The 14,187-nt window shown below is 36.2% G+C and overlaps 1 protein-coding gene across 7 annotated transcripts in view; it reads left to right on the top strand.

Annotated features, from left to right (window-relative positions):
- The window catches only part of LOC106875384 (uncharacterized), a 427,703-nt gene that overhangs the window by 370,533 nt on the left and 42,983 nt on the right, over positions 1-14,187 (top strand). For all 7 annotated transcript variants that reach the window (XM_014923494.2, XM_052974937.1, XM_014923493.2 and 4 more), the window contains 11 exons: positions 120-345; positions 2,069-2,290; positions 3,045-3,239; positions 4,013-4,194; positions 5,088-5,301; positions 6,305-6,421; positions 6,903-7,022; positions 7,784-8,086; positions 9,017-9,175; positions 9,928-10,128; positions 11,704-11,873. In XM_014923494.2, coding sequence (XP_014778980.1) covers positions 120-345; positions 2,069-2,290; positions 3,045-3,239; positions 4,013-4,194; positions 5,088-5,301; positions 6,305-6,421; positions 6,903-7,022; positions 7,784-8,086; positions 9,017-9,175; positions 9,928-10,128; positions 11,704-11,873 — 2,109 coding nt within the window. The remainder of the gene's footprint in view (positions 1-119; positions 346-2,068; positions 2,291-3,044; positions 3,240-4,012; positions 4,195-5,087; positions 5,302-6,304; positions 6,422-6,902; positions 7,023-7,783; positions 8,087-9,016; positions 9,176-9,927; positions 10,129-11,703; positions 11,874-14,187) is intronic.

Below are 14,187 nucleotides of genomic sequence, written 5' to 3'. Positions count from 1 at the left end.
CCCCCCCCCCCAATCTGCTACCCCCACTCTCTCTCCCATTCACTCATCCTCTATCTTATACTCTACTTTTTTCTTTTGCTTTTTTTTTTTTTATCATACCTTTTTCTCCCATATTTTAGTGAAGAACTCAATGAACTGAACAAAAAATTGAAACTTCCGCGGACAGTTATTGCTGTGGTTGGTGACACGGGCGCCGGCAAATCCAGCTTGCTGAACGCTTTGTTGGATCACGGGAACATTCTGCCGACGTCGGGCATGAGAGCATGCACTGCAGTAGTAGTTGAAGTGCAGCAAAACCTGCGCACCAACTGCTACGAGGCCGATATTGATTTCCTATCTCTTGAGGTAAGTAATTCTGTAGAGAAATGATTCTTTCAAGAGGAGAAAAACGGTTTGTTTTAATTAATGGCTGTGGCGTGTAATAATTTCATTCAGGTACACAGTTCTGGGAGATGATGTAGCGGGAGGAGTGGGGTGGAATGTGATACAGTGCAGTGGGATGATGGTGGAGAGAGAGAGAGAGAGTGTGTGTGTGTGGTGGGAATTCTGTGGAGAATATATTCGGTAAATTAGTTTTTAGAATCCTGTGATTGGTTCTGCAAGCCTTTGTGTGATTATGATTGGAAAGATTATTGATTTCAATGCTTTGTTCCAAATTTCAAACTTTACTGTTTGTTTTGATGTATGTTTGCTTGTATTTAAATAACAACAATAATAATAATGACAATAATAATAATAATAATAATGATGATGATAATTACCACCACCACCACCACCACCACCACCACCACAACAACAAACACTTGCACATACAAACATTAAAGAGAACGTGTGTTGTGTTTTGTAAACAATGATTGTTTGCTTATGCTGGAAACCTTGTTTCAATATGGAGCCTGTTTATGTTGTTTATTTATCCAAACATTGTCTTTTTTTTCCGATTTTAGTCCAATCAGATCAGATCACCTAGTTTACACAAACAACATTAAGCGTTGTTGGTAGAGTTCATGTTATGGTGTCTAATGTAATATTTCATTCTTGTTCACATTTCCATGTTCGGTTTGGTTTCGTTTGGTTGTATGTGTCTACAACATGGACTCATTGCAACCCAACCAAACATGCTCACTGCTCCAATTATCTGTTAATAATCATTTCCTCCCGTTTTGTAGCTAGTTATTATTACAGGTTGTGTGTGTGTGTGTGTACTCAAGTTAGAATGGGGCATCAGTAACATGAAAGTGTTTGAGAGTATATGACGGGATATTTTTGAATTTGTTTATACTTATATATATCTATGTATATATATATATATATATATATATATATATATATATATATATATATATATATATATATATATATACACATACAGATGCAGGCGCAGTTGTGTGGTAAAATGGTTGCTTCCCAAACACATGGTTCCAGGTTCAGTCCCACTGCATGGCACCTTGGGCAAATGTCTACTTGAGCCTCAGGCCAACTAAAGCCTTTTTAGTGGATTTGGTTGACGGAAACTGAAAGAAGCTTATGTATATATATATGTGTATGTATGTATGTATGTATGTATACGGTGGGCTTCTTTCATGTGCGTGTGTGTGTAACTGTGTTTGTCACCCCTCATCACCGCTTGGCAAAAGAGACTGCTAAAATAAGTACTAGGCTTAAAATAGTAAGTGCTAGGGTCGATCTGTTTGACTAAAACCCTTCAAGGTGGTGCTCCAGCATGGCCGCACTCAAAAGACTGAGACAAGTAAAAGAACATATATATATATAGATATATATATAGAGAGAGAGAGAGATATGAGAGTGTAAGGACATTCATGCTTGCACATATATACATATATACACATACAAATATTCCAGTATGCTTTTAGCGAGTGTGCATATGTGTGCATGTTTTCTGTGAATGTGCAGTTGATGTAAATTCTTGCATGGGCATATCTGTAGACAGATGTGTGTTGATTTTTTTATTTTTTATATCTGTATTAGCGTATATTCTATGAATGTATTAATATGAGTTTTATAAAACATTCCCCATACTATATCCTCTTTCTCTCCTGTTTTTTTTTAGGAATGGAACGACGAACTAGAAATTCTGTTTGGCGATCTCCAGTCCTCCGATGGCAAGATTCATTTCTCCAGTCGCAATCTTGACCCCAAGTCAGAGACAGGTGTGGCATTTAGCAAAATCAAAGCTGTCTACGGTAAAGTTTCAACAATTGATGTTTTGAAAAAGACATCAACATCAGTCACATCATGGCTTGGCAAAACCAAACATATCAAGGCATCGAAGGTTAGATTTCTTCTTTGTAAATTTAGCAAATTACAACAAACAACAATTCAAATCATCTCTTCAACCCTTCCATTGCTCTGTTTCTAATGAAATACCATTAAGTTTAATTTTGAGAATAATCAAGAATTTGAAGGGATTTAGCTAAATAACTACCATATTTGGAAGCACAGAAGATGCATGAGTATATTTGGTACACCCTGGTTTCAGCAGTGCACATTCAGGCAAAAATGCTTTCACACATCAAAAAGCATGTAATACTTAAAGCAGTCCAGCAGTGCAATGTAATATGTTACAAAAGTGCCATAACGAAAGCAGAAGACATTATTGTATATAAAAAGCAAGATAACAGTCCAGTTAGCTGAACATAAAGCAAAGAATTATGATAGTGAAAACGTTGTGATAATTCCTTTTACAGCAAAAGTAAATAATAATACAATTGTTATTGTTTACTTTTAGAATGGCATGGTTGGATAGGTGTGAGAGGCTGAATCTGGCAAGTTTTAAAATAAAACAGGTAGAATATTTGAGCTGGGTATGGCTGGCTTGAATGCCAAAGGCTTAAAATAATAAGTTTTGTATCGTAAAACTAAAGGTGCTCAAAGTTGGTATACAAAAATGTATTTTATAGTTAATTGTCATGAAATATATTGTGTGGTTAAGACTTAAAGGATTTTGGTAAGTTCTTGAAAGGGTAGGTTTTCTAAAACATCTGTTATCCTTGATTAAAACGGGTTTTGTTTTATTTGCTTTGCAGGCTGAGGAGTTCAAATCCTATATTGACCATTACATTGAGTCTTCAGACAAAGGTACTGGCAATCAGTACTGGCCAGTGGTCAAGAATGTCAAGATCTACATACCTAACAGTGATGTACTCAGCAGTGGAGCCATCCTTGTTGATTTACCTGGAGTCAGGGATTCAAATGCTGCTCGTGATAAAATCGCTAAAGAAGTAAGTAACAATGAAAATAACACCAGCTGTTACTACTGTTATTCTTAAGGCACCAGCTGGCATAATTAGCAGTACATCAGACAAAATGCCTAGTGGTATTTCTTCCAGCCCTTTATATGCTGAATTCAAATTTCTCCTGAAATTGACATTACTTTTCATCCTTTCTGGGTCAATAAAATAAGTAACTTTTGATCACGGCTGAAAGTGGGGTTTCAGTGTAATCAACTACCCCCTGCCCCTTATAATTACTGGCTTTGTGCCAAAATCTGAAACCATTCTCCTCCCCTCCTCCTCCTCCTCCTCATTATTATTATTATTATTAAGGCAGTGAGCTGGTAGAATCGTTAGCATGCCTGATGAAATGCTTAGCGATATTTCGTTCATGTTCTGTGTTCAAATTCTGCCAAGGTCGACTTTGCCTTTCATCCTTTTGGGGTCAATAAATTAAGTACCAGTTAAACACTGGGGTCAATGTAATCAATTTCAGGCCTTTATGCCTATATTAGGAATGATTATTATTAAAGTGGCGAGCTGGCTGAAATGCTTATCGGCATTTCGTTTGTCCTTACGTTCTGAGTTCAACTTCCGCTAGGTTTGACTTTGCCTTACATCCTTCTGGGGGTCAATAAAACAAGTACCAGTTGCGTACTGGGGTCAATGCAATCGACTTACTCTCCTCCCTGAAATTGCTGGCCAAGTGCCAAAATTTGAAATCATTATTATTGTTGTTATCTTCATCATCATTTATTGTTGTTGTTGTTATTACTATGCAGTATCTGAAAAATTGCAACGCTGTGTGGGTGGTGTCCAGTATTCATCGTGCTGTCGATGACCGTACTGCAAAAGACCTGCTGGGAGAAAGTTTTCGGCGTCAGTTAATGATGGATGGTCAGTATGGAAGCATAGCCTTTATCTGCACTAAATCTGACATCCTAACATCTTCAGAGATAATCAGGTAAGTCTTTGTCTTTTGAAACTAACTCACTTCAGATTCTATCCAATTTTCTCAGAAAATTGTGTAGTTACTCTCAAATGAATATAGCATTGGATTACTCAGTCACAACATTTTATCTTTGTGTGCTCTGTGCCATAGACAATGTTCCAACAGAGCTCATTTCTCTCCAGGCTTTTGACTAACACTTTAACTGCCGCATGTACCACCAGTGGTTCATTGCAAACTTCATGTGACTGCCATATGCCCCCCACCAGTGGTACATTTTCATAATTTGAGAAAATATTTTATTCTATATCTTTGATGTGATTTCCAGGATATTTAAGTAACATGAATGCTAAATATTAAAGTTTAATTATGAAATATTATAAAAAGGCAAAAAAAAAAATACTACATTTCCTTGTAATTAAACAGTATGCATTGTGATCTGAAATATGTGGTAAGTCCTAGTAACAGGCCACAGCAGTTAATGTGTTAAGTGGAATTGAAACCTGTATCATGGGTTTGGCTAGCAATTTGCACTATCTCATTAAAAAATTATTGTAATACCAGTGCCTACAATGAGTGTATATATCAGAGTGTTCTATGGATAATTTCATTGATAGAGTTGTATCTACAGCTTGCATATAATCATTCCTGTTTGCTGCTGTATTACTTTACTTTGCTTAATAACATCGCTTCTTTTCTCCTCATCTCTTCAATAGAATGTCTCCTTGAAGAACACAAAGTGTTTGCCCTTCCTAACATATTGAAAGAATCCTGGTTAATTATTTGTGATTTTAAAAAGAAGAAGATATTGTATGTTTGAATGTCACCCTGCTCTTCTTCCTTTTCTTCTTCTTCCTTTTCTTCTTCCTCCGAAGGTTTGTTATTTTGGTTTTTCAATTTTTCAACAGGAGTCTGGAATTAGAAGAATCCTTTGAAGCCGAAGAAGAGGCAATTGCTGATCTGGAAGCTGAAAAGAAAAAGATTATACAATCAAAAGCCAAGCTCTTAGCTGAAATGAAAACCCTCCGGCTTGACTTGAAGGCCATCCGAATGGATCACAAAGAACTAGTGGAAGCTATAACTGAGATCCAATCATTAATGGAGGAATCGGAAAGCAGTGAGGTATGTTTGGTTTATGATGATTTGTTAAAAACAACATCTATGATGTTCGTAGGATATTTGGGGGGTTTTCTGTTGCTTTTTTTTTTCTTGTTTGTTTGTTTCATGTTGAAGGTGCACAAATTAGGATTAACTGGATTGGAAATTTTCATTTTTTTCTTAGACAAAGAGCTCTCTTCAAATGTTAGATCCCTTTTCTCACCTTGCAATTGGAACTTCGCTGAATTGTTTTTGATGACAAAAACCACAACCGATTTTCCCAGACCCTCCTTTCTTTTTCTTTCTTTCTTTCTTTCTTTTTGTTCTATTAATAGCTTCCTTATTTCAATCTTTGGAATACACCCATTCCTTGAAAGGTTTTTGTCAAACAAATCAACCCCACTACTTAGATCTTTTTAATATCTGGTACTCACTCACTCAGTGTCTGTTTGTTGAACCACTATGTCACAGGAATGAATCTAAACAAACCAACATCAGTTGTCAAGTCATAGGGGTGGGGTGCCAACAGACACCCCTACAATGTCATTCTAAAAATATACAATTTCATCGTTATGACAAGACATTTGTACTACAGAGCCAGAGCCGGTTTCAGCCAGGTTGGTAACAAAAGGGTTAAATGTTTTTTTAGGAATTTTAGACTTTTAGACATTTTTTTCTTAAAAGGCAAAAATAAAAATGATTAAGTAAACAACCATAGTTGAAATTCAGTTTGAAATTCAAAATTCATTATTTAAAACAGTGAAAATATGAATAAAATCAGTGAAAACTTCAATTTCAGTTCAAATTTCTATTTTAAAATCTTGTCTACATGTTTGCGTTTCAGAAAATATCTGTTTCTGTTTTTTTTTAAATTTTATAGCAATTTGAAATTTGATACTGATAAAACTATCAGAAAATTTGCCATTTCTATATTTAAAAAAAAATTAATTCTGAATTCGTTAGAAAATGCATAGGGGCAGAGAAAGAGCCTAATATGTGATCATTCTTCTGTGTTTGTTTATTCTAGAATGAAGATGAACTGAATGATTTAAAAGCCGAAACAAAAGAGAAAGTTGAAGTAATGGAAGAGAAGAAGAAAGAACTTGCATCAAAAAGGAAAGAGGCTGAAAAATTAACAGGAAAGGTAATTAATCAAGTTATTTGATTAGTTTTCACAAACTTAAAGGAAATTGAAACTGGCCACACACCTTGTAAAATGAAAGCTTTCCACTGTTGTGAGTAAGAGAAGAGAGCTATAAAGTGGTTATAAGTTAATGATGGTAAATCTATAACATGTGTTGGCAGTTACCTGCCATAGACTTTTAAGTGATATGAGCTGAACTTCGAAAAAAAATTAAAATCCTCCAACAATATCATGTTATAATAAGCTTAGCTATAAAGCATTTACCTCAAACTATAAATTACATGTGTAGATTTATGTGACACAGGATTATTAAAGAAATCCAGAGCCAGGAACTTTTCAGCACCCCCTCATGTATATGTATGTGCATATATATATATGTATACACACACACTCTTTCCTCTTCCCTTACCTTTCTCATTGCTCCACTCTTGCTGTATCTCTTCTGCCTCAATTTGAACCACTCTTTTTTTTCTATTTCCAGATATTAAAATTAGATCATGAAATCTGTGTCAACCGGAAACACATTGCTTCAGTTTGTGCCAAAGCCAGGAATGAATATTCTAAAGCTCAAATCAAGAAAGATTTCAAAGCTGGTCTTAAGGTAAGTCATAAAATAAGCCATATGACAAACCATTATTACAGGGGGTGTTTTAAGGTGAGTCCTAGTTTTAGTCTTAGAGATGAGTCAGGAATTTGGCCATTTAGAAAAACGACAAGTCATAATGTAAACTGAACGTACTCCTCTATCTTAAGAAATATAAATTTGTGCCAAAGACAGAAACTGTCTGTTACCTTTTACTCGTTTCAATCATTGGACTGCAGCCATGCTAGAGCACATGAGTTTCTATCTACCAAATTCACTTACGAGTCATTGGTTAGAAGACACTTGTGCAAGGTGCTGCACTGTGGGACTGAACTTGAAACCACATGGCTGCAAAGTGAACTTCTTTAACACACAGTCACCTATATGGTGTGAGAAAATACCTTCTGGGAACATTTTTTCAAGCTCCATATCTACTCAGAGAAAACAGTTGAGACTCATTCTGGGTAGAGTTTTCTAGAAAAATCTTATAGATGCTTCATCTACAGACTTGTGATTGAGCAGCTGGAAAAAAAAATTGCTATTTTAAATCCCGTGGCAATTATAGATTAGTAGATGTAAACTGGGATAATCATAAATGTTAGATTATGTTTATTTTTTTAAATCATTTTAAACTTTGATTCAGAAGCTCTTCAATTTACATATCTAAATGTAGAGCATATTTTTCTGTCAGGTTTAAACCTTATTGAAAAGCACCATTGGATTTTTTTTTTTTTTTTTTTTTTTTTTTTTTTTTCTTTCTTCTTTTCTATTTTTGATAGGAAATGAAGCGGAGAGCTAAAATGGCTTCCGAAGACAGTGATGAGGAGATATTACCTGAAGAAGACGAGGAGGATATAGAAAGCTCTGCTGCCAATAATTCCAATGACAACGATCCTAACAAAAACAACAACAATAATAATAACAATAACAACAACAACAACAACAACAATAATAATAACAATAACAATAATAGTAATAATGAAGAATTTGAAGAATATGAGAAAAATCTTAATGTATTTTGCGTTAGTTCTGTGGAGTACCTGAAACTTAAGAAGTTACTGCACAATGATGGACCTGCTCAGGTAAGTTGTTAGTTTCAAGATAATCTAACTGGGCATGACCATTTTGGCACAGTCATTTTGGTGGCACCTATTTCGTATCACTGATTCAATGCTGAGTTATTTGACATCAGACATATTAATGTCTCTCTATCATTCTCCCCACTTCTTTCTCTCTTTGAGTGTGTGATAGCATATTTTTCTTTATGTGTATGAGGAGAGGGTAAGTTTCTAATGTCTCTCTTCCCGCTTCTCTCTCTATGTGTATATTTTTGTGCGCACATGTGTGTGTGTGTATGCCTCCCTCCAGTGCCAAAAAGTACTGTTGACGAAACAGATTGAATGTCCAGCCATACCAGATCATCAGCATTCGAACAGCCATACCAGACCATCTTATTCTGGGCCCAACTTATGCTGAAGACCCACTGATATGACCCTGGTACAGCATAGTTTCTAATATAGAGTACTGTGGGTCTCCGTTCGACACGTACACCGAAGCTTTCTTCTGAGTCAGGATATATGTTTTGAGCAATCTAAAGATTGAGATTCAAATATATATTATATCTTTATTTTCTATCACAATTTCTGAGTAATAAGCATTGGTCAAAAATGGATCAAAAGTCCTTTTTGAGTCATAGATTCATAAGGCCAGTTTCCTGGATGGATTCTTTGACACATAAATTCCACCCTGGACAGGGCACCAGTCTCTCTTTCAGGGTTACTCATTTTTGTCAGCTGAGTGAACTGGAGCAGCATCAAGTGTTTTGCTCGAGAATACAATGCATCATCTGGTCCTGGAATTGAAACCACTTTCTCACAGTCATGAGTGCAACACTCAAACCACTGAGCCATGTACCTCCTTGATAACGTCTATTTTTTTTTTTGTCTGTATTTTCTCTTGTTTGTTGTAAGTTGTTAAAGTGTTTCTTTCATTTGTTTCCCCCTACTATTAAGGTATTTTCATTTGAGGAAGAATCAGAAATTCCGGAACTGAGAGATTTTGTACACAAGTCTACAAATCTACGGAGAAAAATTGGTTTAAAGCGGTTGGTCCAGAATTTGGGACAATTTGTCTTTGATCTCGAAAGTTACATCACAGATGGAGGAACACAGGTAAATATGGCTGTCTTTTTATATTTATATATTATTTATATTCCAAATAAATATTACATTTAATATCCCAGCTTTCATGATATACATGCATATATACACTCATTATTGTTATTATTTTTATTAAAACAAGCTAGGCGAAATGCATCATGACATTTCATCTGTTTATACATTCTGAGTTTAAATTCTGCCAAGATCAATTTCGTGTTTCATCATATCGGGTTTGATAAAACAAGTATTAGTTGAGTACTGGGGTTGATGTAAACAATATACCCCCTCCCCCGAGCTTGCTGATGCTGTGCCAAAATTTGAAACCATAATAATAATAATTATTATTATTATTGTTGTTATTATTTTCATTAGCCAGTGCCGTCTGACTGGCTCCCGTGCCGGGGAACGCAGTAAGCACCATGCATGCATGGGTCATTGCCAGCCTTCGCACCCCAACTGGCTCCTGTTCCGGTACCACGTAAAAAACACCATCCGAATGTGGCTGATGCCAGTGGCAAATGAAAAGCACCCACTATACTCTTAGAGTGGTTGGCTCTGAGGTAGCATGCTGGAACTGAGGCAGCTACCTTATTTATTTCAGTGGACAATTTACATCTTTATTCAGAATTTTAAGCCTAAAAAATTATCTCTTTTAAGTATGAGAACTTAACTCTCTGAACCGAGGAGTATACTGTAGTGGACGCAATTTTCATTGTTTGATCATGTTCTATTTTAATTTTTCTTTTCTGTTGTTTTCGTTGCAGAGCCATGGTACTCGGGAAAGTGTACGGTCTACGTTTGAAGGAAGTCTAAATTCACTCATGTCTGACTTAAACCCTATCATGGAGGGTCTTGCCTCGGAGATTGAAGAACTCTTCAACAGTCAGATTTACTGTAAGATGAACGAAGGTGTAGACACTGCCAAAAATACTTCCAATTATACTGCTGCTAAATGGTGTTCACCGGTGAGCATTTGAATTGTTATTATTATTATTATTATTATTATTTTATGTTTGATTTTTGCTTTGCATTTGTACAAGTTTGATCCAAGTCTCACCCAGAGACCTCAAGAGACAACAAGTTAGAAGTTCATGTAGGTGTTATGCCTAGGGTACCATATATTTGGATTTGTACATAGTGTTGTTCTAAAGAATGTTTAAGAAACCATAAGAAAATTATGTGTTTGTTTTAAAATTTGAGATCACATAGACAGTATTTTACGTAGGATATGGGCAGTTCCCATGAGCACTATCTTTTGAAATTCAGCCATTTTGGGGTTTCCTGGTATCTGAGCTAGGTAGTAATCAGCCTGTTTTGCTGTCATTCCCAGGGCACCTATGACAATAGGTATTGTTTTAGTTTTCAGGTTCCACATTTTGCTAATTTCTATTTATTATTATTATTATTATTATTATTATTAGTATGTGAGTGATTCCATCAAAGTGACACTGGGGCAAAATATACAAAGCCCAGTATACCCATCATGACTTCCCATCTGATAAGGGTCCATAGTGAAAAAAAAATGGTAGAGAGTCACTGTGCTAGAAGTAGCAGCTCAGTCTCCTTCAAATCAAATTCCACAGTCTTCAAAAACAAAAAAAAAATGGCAGTGAATGATGCTGTCCTGTATACATATTAAGATTGACCTTGGGTTATATGAAATGGCTGCTACTTAATCAATAGATTTTGTGTAGTGAGTGAGCCAACAACAAACAGAATACAGAAAAGACAGAGGAATGAATGTCCTGGGGTTTCTTTGTTATTTTCTTAATGATTGTCTTGTTCTGTCTTACTAAGCTCTCACATTTTTAGTACTTTCCAAGTTTTCATTTTCTATATGTGTATTATATTGTACAATGGCATTACCGTACCATTATCCTATATTACTGTACAATTAAACAAACATTACTTTTGTATCCTTACTACCTTTAACGATCATATTACCTTGCTATTGTATCTATTTTATATTACCGTGGGCATGCATGGCTGTGTGGTTAAGTAGCTTACATTGGAACCATGTGGTTTCGGGTTCAGTCCCATTGCGCCACACTTTGGGCTAGGCTAACCAGTGGCTTGTGAGCAAAATTGGTGGACAGAAACTGCATGGAAGCTCATTGTATACATACTGGTGTTGGTTTGTTTACATCCCTGTAACTTAGTGGTTCAACAAAAGAGGCAAATAGAATAAGTACCAGACTCAAAATATAAGTACTGGGGTTGATTTGTTTGACCAAAACTATTCAAGCTGGTGCTCCAGTGTGGCCACAATCCAATCATCATCATCATCATCATCATTTAAATTCCGCTTTCCATGCTAGCATGGGTTGGACGATTTGACTGAGGACTGGCAAGCCAGAAGGCTGCACCAGGCTCCAATCTGATCTGGCAGAGTTTCTACAGCTGGATGCCCTTCCTAACGCCAACCATTCCGAGAGTGCAGTTGCCAATGACTAAAACAAATAAATGATAAGACATTTGTTGAACTGTTTGAAACACTTCTGTTTTTTATTAGTATGTAACTGCTTCATTTTTTTTTTCAGGTTAATCGAGATGACAAGACAAAAGGAGGCCTTCATTTTGCTACATACATGGCTACAGTAAGACGTTCTGGACAGTTCAACTCTCCAACATATGGCCCAATAGATTTCAACGAACAGCTGACTGAACCTCTTTTCCGTACTGTTAGTGTCAGTTGGGGCACTGTGTTTGGGTAAGAACACTTCTCTCACATTGCATTTCCTTCATTCTTCTAGTTGTCCCACTGGATTGTCTTCTCCTGCATGCCACCTTGGGCAAGTGTTCTCTACTATAGCCTCGAGCCGACCAAAATCTTGTGAGTGGATTTGAAAGACAAAAACTGAAAGAAGCCCATCGTGTATGTATGTATGTATGTATGTGTGTGTGTATTTTTTCATTTTATCTAGTTTCAGCTCATGAGCTGTGGCCATGCTGGGGCACCGCCATTTATAATTGAGATTCAGTTGAATTAGGTACTTAAGTTGAAGCACCAACTCAGTCCAGTATTATCTGCACAGTCCAAAGTTAGATGAGAGTCTATTGGTCAAACACTAAATGTGCTTGACCCAACAAAATGTTGGGTCAAGCTCAGATGAGCCTTGGCTATAATTCCATAAACCTTGCTGCACATTAGAAAAATTGATTAATTTCAATTTTTTTAATTCCATTAATTTTCTTAAACTTTGTTAAAATTGCATCTACTTCACGTTAAAATATTCATTGTATTATAACCTTTATTTTCATATAAGTTTTATTGCATAATAATTAATAATTATAATAATAATAATAATAATGATAATAAAATCTTTTTAACATTACATATACATATATGATACACATATACATATGCTTCAGAATAATTAGTCATGAAATACTTTCTGTCTTCGCCTGAAGTGACCATCAAATAGGTATGAGTCACCAATTGGTATGACTCTACCTCGGTATGAATGTACCAATTATTCAATAGTGAAGGATTTTCACCACGTTAGTGTAGTTAGTCTCTGTTAAAACATTCTTCAGAAGTTTATTTAGGAACCTGTCATATATGTAAATGACAGTTAGAGTGTGGTGTTGGTGATTGAGCCACACATTTGAGAATTTTATCTCCAGGCAAATTATGTTATTTCATTGAACTTGGTCAATGTAGCAGCTAATAGATCCGAATCCTATTTAATTGGTTGCTCCTAGGAAGAACATCCAGCTGTGAAGTGCTTGCTCTAACAAATTAATGCACATTTAAATCTTTGTTAAAACCTTCTTAATCTACATTTGCGTGGAAACCAAGCAACAAAACAACACCAGTGCAAGAACATAAAAATGGCAATATGAAGAAGTAAGCAATACTGTATATATTCTTGAGAAAGAGTCTTGTGGTGTAACAGTTACTTCTCTCTTAAGCCATATCATCTTGTTATCTTGCTCGATATCCTGGGAAGTCAATGGAAAGTTAAATTACATATCCTAACCAAGGTCAGACTGGAATTGCTATTGCAGTTCCTTTGTATTCATATATTGATCAATAATTGGTGTGAGAGTTTCAGAAAGTGTACAGTTAGAGCGAGAAGTGGGGGGGAGAGAAACCATAAAATGCTGGGTGCCTCATAGAAACAAGATACTTTGCCCTTTTCCAAGAAACAACTCCACCCCATATCCCTATTTTATGGATCTTTCACTACCACCTGGCAAGGAAACAAGCACTATATTTCTACATACCTGTTCAATGATATAATAATATTGTTAATCGAGTCAGTAAAAGAGCTTGTATGTGGACGCTCAACCTGCTTGAAATAACAGCTAAATTTCTCTCTCGTCATCATTTTAATGTCTACTTTCCTATATTTGCATAGGGCAGACAGGATGTGTTTGAGGCAGATTTTCTGCAGTCAAATACTCTGCTGTCACTAATCCGAACCTGTTTCCAAGTAAGATAATGATTTCCTCTCTCATCCGGACATGTTTTCATAGGAGATTGCAAACAAATGGCACCACTTTTATGACAGTAATGTCTGTTTGCAATTATGCCATGTCAAGACAAAGAGAGTCATCAAGCTGGCAGAACCATTAGCATGACAGGCGAAAGTGCTTAAATGGCATTGCATCCATCTTTACATTCTGAGTTCAAATTCCACTGAAGTTGACTTTTGACTTTCATCCTTTTAGAGGGTCAGTAAGTACCAGTTGAACACTGGGGGTCAATGTAATTGACTTAAACCCTCCCCTCCCCAAAAACTACTGGCCTTCCTTGTGCCAGAATTTGAAATCAATGTCAAGACAAAGAAAGAGAAGCACACATGCATGCGTGTGTGTGTGTGTATAGGAGTGAGTGTGTGGTAAGTAGCTTGCTTACCAACCACATGGTCCCAGGTTCAGTCTCACTGCATGGCACCTTGGGCAAGTGCCTTCTACTATAGCCTCAGGCCGCCCAAAGCCTTGTGAGTGGATTTGGTAGACGGAAACTGAAAGAAGCCCGTCGTATATGTATATATGTATGTGTGTGTATATGTTTG

The sequence above is a fragment of the Octopus bimaculoides genome, chromosome 20, assembly GCF_001194135.2.
Source record: "Octopus bimaculoides isolate UCB-OBI-ISO-001 chromosome 20, ASM119413v2, whole genome shotgun sequence".
In the NCBI taxonomy this organism is placed as follows: domain Eukaryota; kingdom Metazoa; phylum Mollusca; class Cephalopoda; order Octopoda; family Octopodidae; genus Octopus; species Octopus bimaculoides.
Note: the sequence above shows the minus strand (reverse complement) of the source record. Positions and strands in the feature narration are given on the sequence as shown.